Below are 20,033 nucleotides of genomic sequence, written 5' to 3'. Positions count from 1 at the left end.
CTATATATATATAGAGAGAGAGATACATATATATATTTAGGGGGTTTTATGGATATGATGTACAAATAAAAACAAACGCAGATGGAAGGGGGACCAGTGGGGCTATGACTGTGGTTGCTGAGGTGCGTCTGGATCTGGATCTGCTCCCCCCACCTCTCTGTCCAGACCCTCGTCCTCCTGCTCCAGTTCGCTTTGGTCCAAAAGCTCAAAGTCCTCTTCCTCAGTTGCTACTAGAGTGTCATCCGGGTGCTCTTCGCCAGCTGCGCTTTCTGTCGTCGTAGCCCCGTCCTCCGGATCTCTGTCCGGATCCGGCGCTCCCACCTTAGTGTCGGCGGACTGGCTGGGTGACTCCAGAGCGCCCGGTAGGGTTTCAGTCGGGAGGAAGTCGGCCAGGGAGGGGTCCTCGCCGGAGCGCAGCAGCGCCGACAGAGTGTTCTGCACGACGGTGGAGATGGCCGTGCTCACTATCTCCTCGCTCAGGGCCTCCAAGGAGCGCTGTGTGCCCTGACTCGCCTTCGCCTCTGCCTCTTCCCTTACCCCCGCTCCCGGCAGGGCGCCCTCCTCATCCCCCGGTGGCCGTCCGTGTCCGTTGAAATGCGTGTTCACAAAGTGCAGAGGCGACGCTAGGTGCTGGATGAGGAGCGTGGCGGGGCTCAGCGGTTCCTTGTCCAACTGGCCGCCATCGCCCTGAGGTCGTGGGGGGAAGTGAAGCAGACTGTGCTCTATGGAGGGGAACTCCTCCACAGAGGGGAACTCGGGAAGATCCCGCAGGTAGGCCTCCTCCGGGTCGCTATGGAAACTCTACTGGTCCAGGTCTGGATCAGAGAAGTGACACAAATCTCTCACTACTTGATAGAATTCTACCGACCTGATTTTTAGTTCCTCCTTAGAAACAAACATCTCATCATTCATTGTCGGAATAATTGATGTATTAATTGATTACTAAAATAATTGCAGAACTGACTGAAGGAGTCAGACTTACCTTCAGACAAATCAGTTAGTTGAGGCGTGGTGGCTCTAGAGACCGGGAAGCCTCCGCTCTCCAATATGGACGCTTCTTCATCCGACAGTTCAGAGTCTGTGATGGCCATTGCCAGTGCTGTCGTTTTCACATCCACCTTGCAATAAACAAGAGCAAAAGAAAGAAAGTTTAAACGTGACTCTCGTCTTTGCCTTAAACTATTGACGGAAAAAAAGAAAATACTTCTTCTGTGGCGACGCCGGGTTGCAACATCAGTGAGACTTAAAGTAAATTAATCCAGGAGATCAAACAACTGCTAAGCGCTCTGAATCAGATCTAGGAAGAATCCTGTGACTAATTACAACACATGACATCTTCAAACGCCTCCCAGGTGCAGGAATGTAGTAATACTTGAAACACTCGAAATGAAGACACTCACCGCAGCCCTCAATTTCACAACTGAGTTGATTTCGGCATAAAATATATCCAAGCTCCACTTTTCTCCTGCTTCCTTTGTTATATATATATATATATATATATATATATATATATATATATATATATATATATATATATATATATAAACTTCTGTGTAGTATGAATCCATACCGTTGGAGCAAAACAGGACAATTCCTCCTCCTCTTCCTCACTCTCACTCTCTGTTTCTGCTCTGGGCTCATCCCCCTCCTCCAGCTCCTTTTTTACCTCTGTGGAAAGTATTTACACACATAAATGCAATAAATAACACATGATACTCTATCAAAACACAGTAAAAAAAAAAACAAAACAAAGAAAAAAAGGTTAACCGTTTTATTGTAACAAAAAACACTCACTCCTCTTGTCGTGCTTCCGGTGCTCAGTGTCGCCCTTCATGCTGTAGTCCAGTTTCATCAGAATCGGCTCCAAGCCAGTGTACATCCTCTGGATCAGCTCATGATACACCACCAGGGGCCACAGCAGCACGCTGAGGGCTGAGAATATGCACACATGGAGAAAAAACATTCACAGATTTGATAAAGCAAGACGCTGCAGAGAAGTGAGGGAAATGCCAACAGCGCCTCCTGAATTTATAACAACCCCTGATAAAGCCAAGTAAGCAGCCTCTTATTGATCTGACTGTGCAATTAAGGCAAGATGCTATTTTCACAAAGCTTATGAAAACTGACACACGTATGTCTCAGTTTGAAGACATGTTTGCTTGTTTTTCCGTTTATCTTCTCCTTCATTTTGAGGAGAAGATACGAAATAGGACCTCTGTCGTATATATGACTAAAGTTTCTAGACACTCTCATCTTTACCAGGGGTGAAAATAAATGTTGACAGAAATGTATAATAAGTGATCTATAAGGATATCAGCAGTTTAAAAGCTGGATTCTCCACATAACGTTTTTGTTTCTATTGACCGGATTGTTATTAACACCGCATTTACTCATCTTCCTGCAGGCAGTTCGTCACGACAACCAGACAGCTCGACTGTGTGTCTGCATGGCAATTAGACACAAAGTGACTCACCTATGATATATGAAATCATGATTCCTGGCACATAATGTCCAACCACAGCGAGGACAAAGCAGCCGCTGCACATCATCACACAGAACTGGGAACCAGAAAAAATGATTTTAGAACCAACATTTTATAATTATATATACAAATTCCCTTGGTTAAAATGGACAGAGTGTCTGTGCGCACCCTTCCATGGTTTTTGCGTTTGTACTGCAGCGTCTCCTGCAGATACAGGCAGCAGGTCAGGTAGCTCTCGGCGAGGTGGTGGCTGAGCTCTGGGACGCTGAGCAGATGATGCTCCGAACTCAAAGTTGGGCTTTAATTGAGAAAAAAAAAAAAGAAGGCGTGCAAAGAAAGAGAAAATTAACACCTGTGCAGAAAATAAATCTGCCTTAAACTGCAGCCTGAAATATGAACGTGGTAAGCTGTCATCTTCCTGCACTGACAGATACAGAAGAGAAAAACAAAAATGAAAAATAGTTTTCTTAAAGGAAAAACTGAAAACACACAGAAAATGGGATTTTAAGCAGACCTTTGTGCAGGTTCAGCCTCAGCATGTTGGACTGTAGGGATAAAAAAAGAAACATAAAAAAATGTCTTAATTTTACAGATAGGTGCATTCAAAGTTAGTTTTATCCAGATTTTTATTTTAAAATCAGAAATCAAGAATTATTCCCTTATCTTAGTACAACACTGCCTTAATCTGGTGCAGTTAATATGATTCATTGTTTGATAAATATTTTTTTTGTATCACACAACATTCTTAAATACAATTAAACTACAGTGTGCAGGACAAAAGTCACAGTGATGGCCTCTCAATGCTCTTCAGAGGACCCTTTTAAATCCAGTCGTAGGTTGCCGGTTTGTTAAGTCTCTAAGCTTTCACACTTAATCCCCCCCTCCACCCTCAACTTCCTCCTGATCACAATTATCATGGCTTTATGAACTCAAATTACAGCTGGAGATTTCAAAAATCAGGATTTTATTTTTGTCTTCCATGCTTTTGCAACTACGGAATGATCCCATCAAGTTTTTGCGCTTGCATTTTTTTATTTTATTTTCAAACAGTTCTAATGTGTAACCATGACAACAAAATATTGTTTTTACAGTTGATTAGCCTCTCCAAAGTTTTAAAAAACACAAAACTTTTTTTTAAAAACTTGAACCACGACTCTGTGGAGTATGAACACAGTAACATAGGCTAGAACCAAGCCCAAAAGACCGCCAGTAATAACAGTAGTTAGACCTGGGCTCACCTGTAATGATGGGTAACTTAGGCTTCCATCTCTCCAGCAGCATCAGGCCCAGCAGAGACACACTCAGCAGGAACAGAGGCCGCAGGGAAGTGGAGGATAGAAGCCTGTGGAGCCAAAAACAGATCCTTATAACTTGCTGATGCATTTATGGTCTCGGAGCCCAGCGAGTCTGACACTGACAGCTGGTCCACAGCTCCGACACCAGCAGGACAAGAAATGTCTGTTTGAGCAGCAGCAGGTGTTTCAGTAGGAAACAACTTATTTATTTACTCAACAATGCATTTACTCAACAGACAAGGCTAAAGCTTTCCGTGCTAACTGTATTTAAATTACAAGCTAAGTTAGCATTAGGCTAAAGACGTGGGATTAGCTAACTTCACTTGACATTTATTCGTGCTACCTACGCTGACATCAGCTTAAAATGCGATTAAAAGCTGTTTTATTGCTAAAACGTGGATAAACACAGATTCATTCGTTACCAGAATAAAGTGTTAAGAGTCAGGGCGGCTGAAACGCTATACAGCGGCCTCTCCCAGACCAGCAGCCTCTGCACCCACAGCAGCAGGGGCTCGTACGGCGATAGCCAAGCTTGGAGATGTTCCCGCAAGCGGTCGAGCTCCGGGTTCCCGTCCCCGCACGCCTGCTCCGAGGTCCCGGCAGGAAAGAGATCCTCCAGGCCGACCGAAGAGGAGGTTACCAAGGGGCGTTTTGTGGCCTCCTCTCCGCTCGCCATGTTTCTTCCCCACTTTTGTTATGTTGTTTTGGAGATCACGGGGTATATGGAACGGTCTCTGTCGAGACAGCACGCTAAATGAAAGCTTCCGGATGACTCCTTCAAAATAAAAGACACTAAATCTAAACTTAAAATTTTTTATTATGCAATCAAAGATTAGAAGACTGGCGAGATGCTTTAAACGTATACAAATTCAAAAGTAAATCTACGGAAGAGGTTCTGGGAAAATGATTCCGATTTTCTTCTTCCATTAATGAAACAGCGTTTATTTACTTATTCATTTTAGAACAGATATGTTTTTTTCTTCATAAATTCCAAAACAAAAGGTTATTTGGTAAAATAAATATGCATTACACATTTATACCATGTACTTAATTAAAATTATATTATTAAATAATCACAAAAATTATTATTATTATTATTATTATTATTATTTTACCTTATTTCTGTGGCAGCAGTACATGTGGATCTAAAACATGTTTATTAAAATTAGCAATATATTGAAAATTATTTGGACAACAAAATCAAGATGAATATTTTACATACCACAATGTATTATATTGTGGTATTATTTGTACTGCAAAGCAACAACGGTACCAGATGGTTATCAATTAATACATTTTTATTAAATTTCCATCTGGAATTAACTGTTAAATTGAACTGAAAATAACGAATAAATAAACACTTAAATATATCACGATGTAATATTCTTTCAAGCGAATGGATCGTGGACATTGTATTTGATTCACATTTGCTCAAAAACATCTACTTCCGCTGTAGCTTCTTATCATTTCAACTTGACGTCCTCACGGCAGGAGCACAGATGGGCGGCGGCATCATCAACGCCGTCACAGATAAGGGGGGGAAAGGTCACGTGCTCCTTGTTTACCGTGTAAAGTGGGGAAGAAAGGGGTTTAAAAAAAAAAAAGCAAGAGTGAGGCACCATGCGGTCAGGGTTCCTACTGGCTGTTTATGACAAAGCAATAAGTCAGCGTGAACATGTCACGAACCCCGGTTCAATAAAACAAAACAAAACAAAGAAACACACACGCACACACACACAGCTGGATCTGTTCACATGTATTTAATACAAACACAGGATTACAGTGAGTAAACATATTGATCACGTTGTGCAAACTGAGTCTGTGGGGAGCCTCATGAGAGATGGGATTGGAGACACTCATCATCTTACTGTAAACGGCATCGCCTGGTAATCGTCTCTCCTTTCAGTCATTCTCTAAAAGACACAAATCAACATAGCAAACTATATCTGGTGCATCCCAAACATATTCATACCACTTGAACGTTTTTATATTTTAGAAATGTAAACATCGTCTTCGGTAACTTCTGAAGGGAGTTGAGTAAAAACATACACCATAGTTATGGTAACTAAATAAGATGGTGGACGGTTGTTGCTAAGAGTGGAGGGGAGTGGAAAAACTTCAGAGCGTACCTGCTTCTGCACATTGCCAGACGTCAAGCCTGCAAAGGCAGAAAAGAGGAACTTCTTTTATTTCCTCCTAGGATAGAAGAGCATCAATCCCTGCAGGTGTAAGGACCAAAGCCTGCAGGAGGTCAGACAGAGAGATAATGCCCTTCACAACGTCCAACCTGTCCACCAGAACCAGCCGGTGGACCTGGAAGAAGAAGAAAAAAGTTTTTTTTTTTTTTTTTTTTAGCACCTGATCTCCTGATCTGATGGCAAAACACAAGCCTAAATAACACGAACCTCTGCTTTAACTATCCGATCTATGACCGTTTCTAAAGATTCATCGGGATAGCACTTCATCACACCCTCAACGCAACACGTCCGTCTGCGAATGGCTTCCTCCATCGTCATGTCCAGGTTGTTATAGGTCTTCTGGGCTGCCAGATTCTGTTATGGAAAATAAAAAAAGAAGAAGTCAGCAAACAATGGCACAGAAAGACAGAAATCGGAGCCTTAGATCAGATCTTTTCTGCTGTACTCACGATGACATCAAATCTTGAGTAGAGTGCCACCACTTTGCCTGTGAAAACAATCAGCTTGAATGCTGATACAGTATGAAGAGCTGATAACATCATTGAGATGTAAAATGTTGGCTTTAAAAGCATACTTTGCCCATCCACCACAGGGAGTGCCGACACTCGCCGCTCCACAAATATGGACAGGGCTTCATAAAGCGATGATGTTTGGTGGACTGTAGCAATGTTCCTGAACGTCCCGATGCCCAGTTCCTGGACCGGCCTCTTTACAAATGCAGGCTTGGGCAAATTTTTTCCCTGAAAATACATCCGGAAACTATAAAGTACAGTGCTGTGGAAAAAGAAAAACGCTTTTGTCCCCATACAGACTCTTTCTGGTTGTGTTGTTGTATTTCCAAAAATAACAGCACTAATGCAGATGTGGCTAACTCACAAATATGTGCAGGAACTTGAGGATTCGCTTGTGAGTCAGGATGTGCAGAACGTTTCCCGACTCTGGGTCGATGACAGGCAGCCTGTGGATCTTGTATCTGAGTAAGGAATAGATGGCATCGAAGAGGCTGGACAGGAAAAGGGGACGTAAGAGCGGAATTTGATGCTTTGCGGAAAAGTCTGTGAGAATTTACTCTAAGAAGAGTTTTTTGTTTTCACCTGGCCTGCGGAGAAATACTGATAAGGAACTGAGTTGGAGACTTTAAGTACACATCTAGATAAAAAACAAACAAACAAACAAACAAAAACAGGGAGAGCTCAATTAGATATTCAGCGAGATTTTAGCTTCAAGATAATGTTATTGTTAGTGGTTGTTATTTACTTTGAAGGGAATCACCTCTCCACGTTTCAATCTTATGGCTCTCCAGTCCATACATTTGGACCTTTGGGAGGAAACAAGAACAAATAAGAAATACCAACTCTGTTTCCCGCTCTTCCCTTTACGCAACTTTGTTTCACTCTCTGCACCAGTCTTTACAATCCCAGAGTGGAGGAGCAATAATGTAAACTTACAATCATCAAATAAGAAGTAAAAATTACGATCCAAGAGCAGAAAATATACCTCCACCAATAGCTACTAAAGTTGTCGTATATTCGTGCTCACCATTGGTGACTTGTAATAACAATGGAGTATGTTGATGAAATCAGTAATAGTCAGCATACCTGTGGAAGAAGCGGAGTTACACCCCTGATCTTACACAAACCAACATTAAACAACACTGTAGACGGGGAAACACAGGCCTTACCCACAAACCTCTGCAGCTTGCTGTCCCAGAGCGGCGCAGCCCTCAAGCCATTTGCCACCAGGGCAAAAAAGGCCTTTTTCACCTTTAGAGAAAACGGAGCGAAAGTCAATAGCAAGCAAGTAATGTTTCAATTACACTAGAGGTTTGAAAGAGGTGGCATAGAGAGTGTGAAGCCAGATACCAGCATCATGGTTTCTGGCTTCACAGAAACCAGAAAGCTAAACCATGATGCTGGTATCATGGTTTAGCTGAGGAATAAAATATTTTTATTCCTCAGATCTTAATCTTGCTGCTTCGGCTGCAAGAACAGGAAAGAAGAATGCGGTCCGACCTCCCTGGGCTGGAATACCTGTTAATGGATGCTAAGCGTTGATGAACTCCGGACAACACAGATGTGAAGCAGTGATGACTGGATATTAACTCAGCAATTTACCGGAAAGCTAAATAGTCGAACACTTTTTAGTTAAAATGGTACCTGAATATTAGAGTTCGTATAGAAACAGGGGCGACTGCTCCTTTAATAGCATAATAGTGTAATATAATATTGACAAAGAATTGATAAATGTCTCATGTTTTGGTTTGGAATAAAATGTTCAGTGTTCCCAACACATTTCCTAATATGGAAATGACAATCTATTATTACTATCATTATTATTATCATTATTGTATATGGAGTTTCTAGGCTTTTGTTTACTTTTTTTGGCAATTATTCCCTCTGATTTTGGATGCTGTGCAGCTGGAAGGATTTTTCCTCTTTTTTCCTTTTCCTTTCAGACAGTTGCTATGATACATAACCATGGCAACCATGGTGGCAGACAGAGATTTAAAAGGGAGCAGCAAAAGCAAATGAGGTGGATTAGAAGTGCTTGTCAACAGCTGACGCTGACATCCAGGACATTTTACTGCAACCTGAACACTGAGCAACAAGATTGTCACATGGCAACAGACTTCAACCAGAGACCTCTTCAGTTTAGTTGCAAGACTGACTGCTACTGGAAATCCTTCCTGCCCACAGCATCCACAACATTTTGAATATGAGTTACAAGAACATTTAATCTTCCTTTGGGATGAATAGAAGATTTTTAATTGAATTACAAGGATTTTGAGCTTGATGCAGTTCTTAAGCTCCCTGATATCAACAAAATCTCTTTAAACGTTATATATACGTTTCAGATTGAGAAGCCCTTGCGTCCACGTTTCTATTGGAAAAGTCTACGCTTACCTGTAATGTTGTGTCAAATATGACCAGTTTGCAGCTGATTGGAATGGCGTCGTAGCAAGTGTGACTTTTCATGAAGTTCAGGTAGACCGTGGTATCAGCCTCTGGGAGAACCCACAGCGGTTCATCAGCGTGGAGACAGACGCATGCAAACGATATGTGACGCACTAACACATACCAAGAAATGTACAAATGCCTGCATGTGCACAGCTGCAACAGAGCGGTCCTTGTAAACGTACCTTGTTTCTTCACCTTCGCCTCCTCTGTTGAACACGACACCTAGAAACACAACGCGAGTATTTTCTAAAGACCTTAAAATCCAACCTCTGTAAATGATCCATTTCATTGGCAGCTCAGAAGCAAACAAACCTGTGAAAGAGGCTCCATTATCCTGCTTGTCCATGAACAAAAAGGTCCCGAATGACAGGGACTGTTTGGTTTGTTACCCTTTCCTACAAACCAGTTGGGTCTATATTAGGAGCTGCAGAGTGGTGTTAGGCTGGTGGCGGCAGAGTAGAGGGGGGAGGGGAAAAGGAAGCTGGCATGGGTTCAAGGGGAGGGACCGTCTGTTTTATCCCAAATCTAGACATCTGCTTTTTTGTCCTTCAGGACATTGTGTCCTTCTACTCCCATTGTCTCTCCTGGTGAACCTGCGTAATTTGAGAACATTTATTATTACATGCCCACAGCATCACCTCCACCTGACTGTACCAGTAGGACTCGGGTTGCTCACTTCACCTCATCAGCTCTGATGACAACTTTAAGTCACTGCGAATACGCTGCTTTAATATAATAAACGCTAGAATATTTAGAGAGAAAGTTAAGAGCTCAACTTCAAATAAATGCAAACAAGGAAAAAAACACTTTTTATAAAAGCATTTATTAATTATGGGTTCATCTTATTTTTTTTTTTACACCATTTACAAAATTAAATGTTTTTTCTGCTCCAAAATGTATCAAATCCGAACCTTGAATGTATTTTTACCCCCATTCCTTGCTTAATTGCACATAAAAATATGTTTTTCTTCTTCTATGGTGTTCAAAGCAGCAATAATAAAGACAAGTGGTGTATTTAAGCAAAATGTGCAAATTCCAGATTGCATAAAAAAAGGAAACACTTCAGTTAGCCTTCTTCTAACATGCTGGACACAGAGCCAATAAACCTGCTACAAAACCCACAGAAGCCAAATCTTCAACACTGACCTTCGACAGGGATTATTACCAACATGAAATATGGTGCATAAGAGAAGGAAATGTTAAATATTGCAGAGACAACAGCATGTCTTTAATCTCAATGAAACAAGTGACAGGTGCATTTGGATATGCAGATAAAGCTTCCACTCAGTAGTCTACTTCCACTCTTTGACACTTTCCTCTGCAGGTATCGAACCCCAACTACTTACTCTGAACAAAACAAAATCAGTGCTTGCAGCGAATTTGACCAAAATCTGACCCAAACTGATAGAGGAACAAACAAATGGTAACACAGAGTACGCATGAGCAAAGTGAAAACTTAGGAAACAGCCTATGCTGGTTAAATTCGTCCTCCTTGTAAAGCTAGTAAGATAAGCGCTCGCTGGAAAGCTTTCTTGTAGATATGCTTAGCAACCTTTAAACAAATACGCTAACCGCCCCGATGAGATGTCATCTTGGTTTTTTTATTTTTATCATGTATAACTCAAGAGATTTGGAAGAAATCTTGTTCATCCCAATATGAAAAAGCAGATTAGACCCCGTTAATAGCACTTCAGTAAAAATAAAAGTGCCACTTTACGTCCGCGCTCTTAACAACATGACAGTGGTGAGTCATGAAAACAAAAGCTTTTAAGGTTTCCAGGGGCGTTTCCAGCATGACAACGGGCGACGCCTCTCTAGCCAGGCATGAGCAGAGCCTCAGGTCGGCACGGCAACAGATCTACAGTTGGAAACGCCCCAAAGTGTGAGTCCAGGCTTGATCCTGCGGCTCCCATCAGGCCGGAGGAAAGCCACGTCGACTGAGGATGGGGTTTGACAGGACCGAGGTGAGGGAGTGCCGAGGTGTTTCGAAGTACACACTGAAGATGAGGAAGGTTTGGAAGACAGCCGGAACAGTCGAAGGAGGAAGACGGCCAGGCTCGGGGAGATTCCGCGTCGGGATTTTTGACAGGATGCGCACGGCTCACGTAGGCCAACAGAGAACCCCAGAGACACAAAACAGAGTTTCTTGCAGAACCCGACGGGGAATCGTTCTGTCTGTGTTGCTGGCTGATTTCAAACGAAGCGGTTTGACCGTTTAGAGACTTATTGGTCAGAACACAACATGGCGGGCGGTGGGCCGGCATGGCTGCTTCTGGGCTGAGAGTGGGGGTCGGGAGGAGGCCGATTTCGTTTGGCGAAGGCAGCGCGGATTGGTCGCCTCTGCACAGACTGAGCTGGTGCACAACGGCACTGCTAGCAATAAGACCGGCTACACCGGTCAGATACACCAGGCCGAGCATACAGAACACCTGAAAACACACACGGGAAATACAAATTTACTCTCTTTGCATTAAAAGCCTCTTCCATTTTGACTCCACTGTTCCCTTCTAAACAGGTTTCTAACCTTTAGAAAGTGCTGATAGATGGCAGCGAGGGCGTGACTCCATGCAGAGTGATCCAGCAGCACACACAGGTCAGTGTAGGTGAACCAGCCACGTCTCATTCCTTGCTTCTCCGCAATGCTGCAAACAACAGCCACCCCCAAAATGCGAAACAAACAAACAAAAGAACAATGAAGATCCAAAATCTCTTATTACAATTTATTTTCCTTCTTTCAAACAAAACACCACACCCTCGGTCAAAAACTGTATTGATTCATGCTTCTGCAATCTTTACTTATGGCTCAACAAGAAGTAAAACGTTCAAATATTTCACAATAAATTATCACCTAAACTGATATACACACCTTGTTTCCAGGTGGCGGAGTATATCAAAGAAGTCCTTTGGCTCTGTGAAGAGGCTCCACTCCTAGGGAATAAAAACATAAATCATACATGCAGAAAAACATTAACACACACACACACACACACACACACACACACAGTCTCACTTACAATGGCATTCAAGAAACTCATCTCCAGGTTGTTGATCGTTTGGACATCCAGTTTCCCAGCTGCTCCCCACTCGTCATTGAAAACCTCCTCTTCCTCACCTTCATCGTAGAGGTATTTGCTGGCAACCATCTGGAAAACAATCAGAGAGAACATTTAAAATCGCCTTAAAATTCACACACGTGCTATTAATAATGTTACTTCGTATTTATAACGACACATGACCTCACCCCCCCAAACCCCAAGCCCCCCAGCCTTCGAAGTGCATACCATTGAGATCAGGAAAAGGTCAGACGAGGAGATCTTTTGCAGATACTCAGGGTTTCTGTGTCGGAGTCTTTCTATGTAAACCAAAGCCAGCATCATGGCACACGGAGAGATGCAAGCCTCCCTAAGCCAAGAGAGAAGCATGTTTTAGTAAAAAATGATGTAATACTTAGACGTACTTAGACAGGCGTAATACTTAGAAACAAGTGACATTATGGAAAGAACTAACCTTGCAACATGAGCAGCATACTTCTTCTGGAGTTTTCGGATTGGGCTCGGGGCAGACTTTTGGAAAATTTCAACAGCAATATCTGGAAGCACAAAGTCAACATAATGGCCATTAATAACAAACCAACGTGGAATTGCAAAATAGCACAATACAATAAAGCTAACGTTATAATAAAGTTATAAAATAATGAGTTTTGAGATGAGTCGTTTTTGGTATTAGTTTAGAATTATCTAGATGTAGTTTGAAGGGTCTAGGTATTCCTGGGAAGATTAAAAACTCAATAGATAAAAATGTGGAATTTCCCTTTTGCAAGCCTCATGTAAGTATTCCTGGTGCTAAGCCTGGACAACACTCACCTGTAACAGGGCAAGAAAGGGCATCTAGTGAAACATCTTTGTCCAGGCCATAATACAGTCTTTTTCTCACTCTCTCGCTCAGTTTTTGGTGTCCAGGAAGAAACTGCAATAACAACATGAGCTATGATGTCTTATTCAATGCAACATGACAAAAATCATCACATACAAAGCACAAAAACAGCTTAAAGTCGACATTAGCTGACAAAGCTAATGATTTAGGAAATATATGTTCCTTTTACACCGCAGCAGTAGAGGAAGCCATCTGTAATAACAATTAACCACAACCCAGACTCTGACGCTAGTTAGCGTACTAGGCTAACAGCTAATAAACACCCGTTACTCGCTAAGAAATACCAGAGTTACAAGATTATAGCATGTTATTTTTAATTTTATAGCAATAATTAGTGCTAAAGTTGAGTTCAAACTTGTTGAATAGCGGTTTCACAATTTTCTCTCCTGCCATAAAAGGCAGTCCGCGTTATCCGTCACTCACATCAGCAAGCTAACGAGCTTAGCATCTGCTAGCATGACTCTAACTCATCGACATACCGTGAACTCCTGGAAGTCCGAAAACTGAAACGTGTTTTCATTAAATAACGCGTCGAAATCCATAGTTACTGTAAATTATACATCAGTAGGTCAAATTTGGAGGAGAAATAAAGTCTGCTCGGCCTGGTGCCTCCTCCCTGCCAAGCTTAACTTGGCTTGAAAACACGCCCTGACAGCAGATAGCCAGTGACGACTAAACCGCCTAGTGTTGTGTTTGCTTTCGTTTCAGGCAAACTGAGGCCTTTTTGACGGCAGGGGGCGCTGCGAACACAGGAGTACGGAACCCAGAACGTACCAAAAATACTTCTACTTCTTCCTATCTATAATGGCGGATCGCAAGGAACTTTAAGGTGCATACCGCCACCTTCTGTATTTTTTTAAACTATTTTTTAACTTTGTATTCTGAAGATAATGATTTCCTTAATCTGTACATGTCCACTATGTGTCCTTCATTTCCTAATATTCTTTTAAGACTCCATTCCTGTCCTGTCCTTCCAACCATTCTCATTTTTTTCCTTTAAGGCTCATGTTTTACAATTCATCAGTACATGTTCTATATTTTCTTTCTCTCCACATCCTTCACATTTACCATTATTTTTTCTTCCTATTAGACATAAAATATCATTTAAATAGGTATGACTTACTCTTTACCAAAATACTTTCTGATCTTTGTGCTTATGTATTTAAATATTAAAGTTAAGTTTTTACAAATTTGAGTTCATTATATGAAGAGATGTTCAGAAACTATTTTTTATTTCAACGGCCAACACCCATAACAAACTTCGAAGTGCATCACATTTTTTTTCTTAAAGCTTAAAATCCTTATCCTTCAGTAATTATTAAAGGTAATACATTCTCATTAAAATCTAGAGGAAATGTATGTTTTTCATTTAGAGCCTGGAACTTGTGAAAAATAGATTTTTATTGTTTATTATAACAAGGCAAACAGTTCTATAATTTCCACAGAACCAAATATACATTTTCAGATCCACAAGTCGGTAGATTGAGAAGAAAAGAAAAAGAGTTGAAATAACACGGTTCAGCACAAAATGTATGTTTACATTTCACATACTGAGAACTAATAGTTGAGTTTGTGTGTATCCTGACGGTGTGAAATGGTTGGTACAGCAGTAGACATGCATGACTGTTTCTGTAAACCATTATGAGAATAAAGCAATTATTACATCCCACTATGCTAAACTGATTGAACTGTACACTTAAAAAGTTTCACCTCAAGTAACGTTGTACATGTTGACATATAAAAGAAAATTCCTGACAGCTTGTACTTCGCCCCACTGTCATTCATCACAGTCGCGCCGAGTTATTCATTTCTTGATTAAGCTGAATGGTTTTATTCCCTTATATTTTAATTTCTTTAGAGTTCAAAAATGGATGGCTTGTTAGAAGAGAGAAAAGAGAGACAACATAAAGTAAACGCAAAATATAAGAACAAAAAGACAAAAAACCCTGACGAGTAGCAGAAGTGCTGCTTTTTTTTTTTTGCTAATATTTTGACCTTTTGCCCCGGTATCTCGATATAAAATCATATCAGTTATGATATGAGCTTTAACATGAGTGTGTATTTTCATACATCTGATAGTAGTGTCATATCCTCAGTTCTTTAAAGGCACCTTCCCTTTTTCTACCTGACCTGACATTGCACAGACACTTGGAACGTTCCCTAAAATAAATATCACCACGTCGCTCGGTGTTCTTTTACTTTTAAATAAAGCATCAAATCTGACAAGTAGAGTACAAAAACACACTTTGTTGTCTCAAGCAATAAATACAATCAATGCCCTTGATGGGCTGAAGAGGTGGACGGTGGCTGTAGTTTCTCAGACTTGCGATCTTTTGCTTCGGTGTCTGAGGAGGAATCCAAGTCGTGGGCCTGCTGCTGCTTCAGCCACATGTCTGCATATAGACCCCCTTTGGACAGCAATTCGTCATGCCTTGGAAAAAGAGCGGGTTGACATTTAATCCCGATTCAGGGAAATTTGCTCCACGTTGGCGACAGGATCAGGGGAGAAACCTACCGTCCTCGTTCAGCGATCCGACCCTCACTGATCACCAGGATCTGATCCGCTCCAATGATGGTGGACAGCCTGTTTTTTTTGTTTAAAGTAAGGGAGTCCATTAGTGACAAAAATAATATTAGATTGTTTGAAAAACGGCTGGATGAATGAAACTTTTAGGCAAATAAAGCCAGGGCCATACTTTTTCGTTTCCCTATCCGTATCCAGACGTGAAATATATACAAGTCAAACTCGGATTCCTGCGTTTTCCTCTTACCTGTGCGCTACGACGACGGTTGTGCGATTGGTGCAGACTTTGGCCAGAGAGGCCTGGATGTTGCGCTCTGTCTGCGTGTCCAGAGCTGATGTTGCCTAAAGAGAAACTTGGTTATAAAACTACAGACTTCTTCTGGTATTTTATTCAAGGTTTCTTTCGTGTAGCTTTGCTCTGATACCTCATCCAGCAGGATGATCTGAGGTGCCTTCAGGATTGTTCTGGCAATAGCAACCCTCTGCTTCTCACCTCCACTCAGCTTCAGACCTCTCTCGCCCACTTGCGTGTCATAGCCTGCAAATTCCACAACATGGTGAAAAGAAATAGAAAAAAAAAAATACATATATACTTTTTTCAAATTACTCATAAAGCAAACAAGAAAATAAGGGGAGGAATTGTAACTTGCAAGCTCAACGGGTTACCTTCAGGGAAAGTCATGATCTTGTCATGTATGTCGGCAGCTATGGCTGCCTCCTCCACCTCGCTGTCGGACGCAGTGATGCGACCGTAGCGAATGTTGTCCCTGATCGTGTCGTTGAAAAGCACCGTATCCTGAGGAACCACACCGATGTGCGCCCGGAGAGATCTTTGCTTCAGCTGAGGAAACACAAGACAAGTGTGTACTCAATAAACTAAAGTTAAATTAAAGCGCAGACTCTGTGCCAGGCCACAAATTCAAATGAATTCAAATTCAAGCTGGTGGGTTTGCTCACACTTATGTCAAGATTTGACAATGTGGAATATGTTGATGCCCAGGTTTTGCCTTACATACATAACTTTACTGCTTTTGGTCAGCTTTCGGCAGTGCTCCTGGCTAAAACTGTCTGTGTATTTTTTGAGTTTTACTCATGCAAACGTATGAATTCGCATGAGTAAATTTACACATTTATTCATGCAAAAGCTGAGATGAAAAGCTGTGAAATTTATTATATTTGCCCTTAAAAATAGGGCAACATTTTGAAGAATTCTGGTGTCATACCAGACTCTTACCTTTGAGATATCCTGGCCATCAATGCGGATGCAGCCTCCCTGAACATTATAAAAGCGGAAAAGAAGGCGAATGATGGTACTTTTCCCAGATCCTGATGGTCCAACCTTAAAAGGAGAGCAAAAAAAAAAAAAGAAGATCATAAGAGAGCACATGAAATATATTAATAATGACAAATTCCTTATTTAAAATCACCATACCAGTGCAACAGTCTGTCCTGGAAGAACGGTGAAGGAGACATCCCTGAGAATTTCCTTTCTGTAAAAATGATCAAAATCCTTTAGTATTTTCAGACTTTGTACGCAACTTTACACTAAAATGAAAGCAAACGTGAACACACCCATTGGTGTAGCTGAAGTAGACGCTGTCAAACTCCACTCTTCCCAGTTTGAACTGCAAATTTCCAGCATTAACTTCGTCTTTCACCTGCAGAAAACACGCAGAACATTTAGAAGAAACGCTACACCACCGATCCAAACGCTCTGCAGTTTCATACATACCTCCTCTTCTTCCTCAAACAGCTTGAACATGCTTTCCATGTCGATGAAGGAATTCTGGATCATTCTGCAGGACAAAAAAGGCAAAAAATGATTTTAAAATAAACAGTTTCATAAGGAGATATCTAAATCCAGTAGGTAGAGCCCCATTTTTACCTGTAGTAGGTTCCAAACCAGTTGAGAGGGGTGTAAAGCTGGATGATGTATGTACCGAAAAGAACAAAATCTCCCACCTAGAATCAGAAGGCTGCCGTTGTCACAATAAGAAAAGAAACACATCAGGATATGGAGAGAATGAACCGATTTAGCACCTGAAATTTCCCCTCTGTAACAAAATAGGCACAGAGCAAAGAGCCGGCCAGCAGTCCAGATCCGATGATGACGTTCTGGGTTTGATTGAGTAAGGCGAGGGACGCCTGAGTCTTCCACTCTGAAGCCTAAAACAGGAGCAGATATGAGACGATTAATATAGTCGATGTTATGAGAACGCATAATCCTTCTCCTGAATCCCAGGTGGGTACCTCGTCTAAGTTTGCGTGTAACAAAACTTTTCAAAGAAACTATTCTCATCACATTGCTTAGAAAAAGCCGTCACTACTTAAGACCTACCTGATACTTCAAGATGGCGTCTTCAAACCGGCCGACCTCGTAGTTCTCTGCGTTGTAGTATTTTACCTATTAAGAAGACAAAAGGAGAACAAATTTGACTCGGGGGAGGGGGGGGGGGGATTTTAAGGCGTACAAATATTTGTTTCGCATCATAATTATAACATAATCGACCGACATCTGCATTCATTTGATTATACCGTTTCAAAGTTCAACAAAGAGTCCACGGCTTTGGACTTGGCAGCGTTGTCCTGCAGATTCATGTCTCGTCTGTACTTGGTTCTCCACTCAGTGATGATGATGGTCAGAGCTACAAGACATCGATAATTAAAGTCGTCCTAAGCATTCTTTAAGATAGTTTTGCAGATGCAGAGCTGTGAAAAAGTATTTGTTCCCCATACGGATTTCAAGTTTATGCTTTTCTGTCTCACTATAAAGATTTCAGATTGTCAAACCAGATTTTTAATCAAATCTGAGTAAATATAAAAAAAAAACAATAAAAAAACCCCAAAAACAAATCATTAAATAGAATCTGTCTGACAATACGAAGCAGGAGAAAAGATCTCAAAAAGCAACACAGCATGTTCTGATCTAAAAATAAAATTCCTACGTGGCTGAATTAAAACAATTCTGCTATGAAGAGAGAGCTGAAACTGGCAGGAGCAGTTATTAAATTTAAGGGGCAAATACTTTTTCGCAGCAGTTTAATTTCAGACTCTGTAGGCACAGTTCATCGTCATGGTTACGATTCAACATGCAGCACTTACCGAGGTACAAGGTCATGCAAACAAAGATGATCAGGCCGAACCAGGCGTTAAAGTTAGTGGCGAAGTAGATGATGGAAATTACAATATCAGCGATGGTTGGAAAGATGCTAAACACAATGTGGCTGTGGAAAAAAAAAAAAAAAAACAGATTTATATTATTTTTTTTTTTTTTTTTGTTTGTTTTGTTTTGGTTTATTTCACGATGCGAACAAAACACAGACCTGAGCAGGCTGTTGATTGACGACGTGCCGCGGTCGATGCTCCTCAGCACGTCGCCGGTTTTGCGGCCCAGGTGCCAGCGGAGCGAGAGCGAGTGCAGGTGGGCGAACAGGCGGACCTGCACCACCCGATTGGTGAACTGCTGCACCCGGATCCAGAGGAACGAGCGCATGTTGCTGACGAACCCGGAGGCGCCTGAAGAAGAGGACGAGCGGAATACGTCAAAATGCGTAACAGTCAGGATATCTCTCATTTACACGTGTAGAGGTGGCACTCACCTGCTCCCCCACCCTGCAGGAACTTCAGTGCGACATACACACCCACCGTGGACGCCACGGTGTGCCAGCTGCTGCCATCGGTTAATCCATTAACTGTGAAAAAGGGCGACAAAGAAACATTTTCATCCAGCTCAAATCTCACACACCTAAAACATGTGGTCTCACTCACCAATATTTTTATAGTAGATGGGTACAAAGACATTAATAACTCTCTCCACTCCCAGCAGGCCCAAGCAGAAGAGGACCAGCAGCTGGAGGACGATGTTGCCTCGGGGCCACATGTAGGGAACAAGCAGACGGACCTTCTTCCTGAACCCCTGCCAGGTGGACTGGTTCTCCTCTGGCCTTCCTAACAGGCTCTAAAAATCAGAAAAAAAACAAAACAAAAAAAACATGAAATACAGGCCCATGCAAAAGTTCTGACACATTGAACTTGGGCAAGTTTTGCAAAAAAAAAAAAAAAAAAGTGGAAAAAGTTTCCATCCCTCTTCTAAAACACTGCTGTGGACTCAGGAGGATGGAACAGAAATGCAGATTTTTTTTATTTTTATTTTTTTTAAAAAAGGTTGAATATCAGATTTTTTAAAATTTTTTTGCTGCTCATACTCTCCCACCTGTGCGCTGTTTTCCACGTCCCGCTCGTCTTCATTGATAAGGAGAATGTAGGGCTTTCGGGGCAAGCCGGGGGCTTTCAGACCAACAAAGAAGAGCAGCCCGGTGCAGACGTAGCGGATCACCCAGAGAGCAAACTCCACCTGAAAGATTCAACGACATCTTAAACTACAAAGACAATATAGATGTTTACTTATCTGAATGAACGTCAATTTAGGGCTGAAAGGAAGAGAATAGGATAAAAAAAAGAAAAGAAAATGCTTTACTGATCTCCCAGAGGAAATGGCTTATTCGTTGACAAGCTACCACGATCTTAGGTGTCACAATACAAATATATCCATATTAGATAAAGTTTCTAAAATATATATATATATGGCTCAAAGACGTGACGCCCAATTTTTTTGTCCGGCTCTTCTTTTTACAGTTAAAAAAA

General features: G+C 41.6%; 4 protein-coding genes across 7 annotated transcripts in view; all 4 read right to left on the bottom strand.

Moving 5' to 3' along the window:
* Window positions 1-31: 31 nt before the first annotated feature.
* retreg2 (reticulophagy regulator family member 2) lies at window positions 32-4,540 on the bottom strand. The gene is given in 9 exon segments (XM_015038148.1): window positions 32-815; window positions 983-1,118; window positions 1,571-1,668; window positions 1,795-1,932; window positions 2,474-2,558; window positions 2,651-2,780; window positions 2,997-3,027; window positions 3,721-3,824; window positions 4,200-4,540. Coding segments are annotated over 9 exon segments (1,689 nt in total). The 5' UTR covers window positions 4,454-4,540; the 3' UTR covers window positions 32-102.
* Window positions 4,541-5,520: 980 nt separating this feature from the next.
* On the bottom strand, window positions 5,521-9,405 carry prkag3a (protein kinase, AMP-activated, gamma 3a non-catalytic subunit). Of its 3 annotated transcripts, XM_015038147.1 has the most exons (13): window positions 9,245-9,402; window positions 9,115-9,154; window positions 8,879-8,979; window positions 7,657-7,738; window positions 7,515-7,573; window positions 7,233-7,293; window positions 7,070-7,124; window positions 6,852-6,978; window positions 6,550-6,715; window positions 6,425-6,462; window positions 6,183-6,329; window positions 5,907-6,090; window positions 5,521-5,690 (listed from the first exon to the last, which is right to left on the bottom strand). In XM_015038147.1, exons 1-12 carry the CDS (start codon window positions 9,260-9,262, stop codon window positions 5,974-5,976), a joined length of 1,011 nt encoding a protein of 336 aa, XP_014893633.1. In that variant the 5' UTR covers window positions 9,263-9,402; the 3' UTR covers window positions 5,521-5,690; window positions 5,907-5,973. The 3 variants fall into 3 exon arrangements, with proteins under 3 accessions (XP_014893633.1, XP_014893632.1, XP_014893631.1); XM_015038146.1 differs by having other exon boundaries at window positions 7,248-7,293; window positions 8,879-9,154; window positions 9,245-9,405; XM_015038145.1 differs by having other exon boundaries at window positions 8,879-9,154; window positions 9,245-9,404.
* A 731-nt stretch (window positions 9,406-10,136) lies between these two features.
* cnppd1 (cyclin Pas1/PHO80 domain containing 1) lies at window positions 10,137-13,583 on the bottom strand. Its single transcript, XM_015038144.1, has 8 exons — window positions 13,345-13,583; window positions 12,796-12,898; window positions 12,440-12,521; window positions 12,214-12,334; window positions 11,947-12,075; window positions 11,799-11,860; window positions 11,457-11,574; window positions 10,137-11,361 (listed from the first exon to the last, which is right to left on the bottom strand). Exons 1-8 carry the CDS (start codon window positions 13,405-13,407, stop codon window positions 10,747-10,749), a joined length of 1,293 nt encoding a protein of 430 aa, XP_014893630.1. The 5' UTR covers window positions 13,408-13,583; the 3' UTR covers window positions 10,137-10,746.
* Window positions 13,584-14,248: 665 nt separating this feature from the next.
* Window positions 14,249-20,033, bottom strand: part of abcb6a (ATP binding cassette subfamily B member 6 (LAN blood group) a) — a 19,012-nt gene continuing 13,227 nt past the window's right edge. For both annotated transcript variants that reach the window (XM_015038142.1, XM_015038143.1), the window contains exons 3-20: window positions 19,603-19,743; window positions 19,158-19,347; window positions 18,989-19,081; window positions 18,713-18,905; window positions 18,492-18,613; window positions 17,925-18,034; window positions 17,728-17,793; window positions 17,430-17,555; window positions 17,275-17,351; window positions 17,122-17,185; window positions 16,962-17,047; window positions 16,822-16,879; window positions 16,624-16,728; window positions 16,056-16,230; window positions 15,815-15,927; window positions 15,637-15,731; window positions 15,381-15,449; window positions 14,249-15,296 (exon numbers count right to left, since the gene is read on the bottom strand). In XM_015038142.1, coding sequence (XP_014893628.1) covers window positions 15,137-15,296; window positions 15,381-15,449; window positions 15,637-15,731; window positions 15,815-15,927; window positions 16,056-16,230; window positions 16,624-16,728; window positions 16,822-16,879; window positions 16,962-17,047; window positions 17,122-17,185; window positions 17,275-17,351; window positions 17,430-17,555; window positions 17,728-17,793; window positions 17,925-18,034; window positions 18,492-18,613; window positions 18,713-18,905; window positions 18,989-19,081; window positions 19,158-19,347; window positions 19,603-19,743 — 2,043 coding nt within the window. In that variant the 3' untranslated portion in view covers window positions 14,249-15,136. The remainder of the gene's footprint in view (window positions 15,297-15,380; window positions 15,450-15,636; window positions 15,732-15,814; window positions 15,928-16,055; window positions 16,231-16,623; window positions 16,729-16,821; window positions 16,880-16,961; window positions 17,048-17,121; window positions 17,186-17,274; window positions 17,352-17,429; window positions 17,556-17,727; window positions 17,794-17,924; window positions 18,035-18,491; window positions 18,614-18,712; window positions 18,906-18,988; window positions 19,082-19,157; window positions 19,348-19,602; window positions 19,744-20,033) is intronic.

This window comes from Poecilia latipinna, unplaced genomic scaffold, assembly GCF_001443285.1.
Source record: "Poecilia latipinna isolate Pla-1442-1.1 unplaced genomic scaffold, P_latipinna-1.0 Scaffold432, whole genome shotgun sequence".
NCBI classification, from domain to species: domain Eukaryota; kingdom Metazoa; phylum Chordata; class Actinopteri; order Cyprinodontiformes; family Poeciliidae; genus Poecilia; species Poecilia latipinna.
The sequence above is the reverse complement of the archived record's forward strand: the minus strand, read 5'-3'. Positions and strand labels throughout refer to the sequence as shown.

Coding starts and splice junctions, on each gene's coding strand:
- prkag3a (XM_015038145.1), bottom strand. Junction 7,125..7,232: donor GAGAGGTGATTCCCTTCAAA/GTAAATAACAAC, acceptor TTTTTTATCTAG/ATGTGTACTTAAAGTCTCCA. Junction 6,463..6,549: donor CCCTGTGGTGGATGGGCAAA/GTATGCTTTTAA, acceptor TTGTTTTCACAG/GCAAAGTGGTGGCACTCTAC.
- cnppd1 (XM_015038144.1), bottom strand. CDS start 13,407: ATGGATTTCGACGCGTTATTTAATGAAAACACGTTTCAGTTTTCGGAC. Junction 12,899..13,344: donor CGGACTTCCAGGAGTTCACG/GTATGTCGATGA, acceptor TTGTTATTGCAG/TTTCTTCCTGGACACCAAAA. Junction 12,522..12,795: donor CCTTTCTTGCCCTGTTACAG/GTGAGTGTTGTC, acceptor TTGTGCTTCCAG/ATATTGCTGTTGAAATTTTC.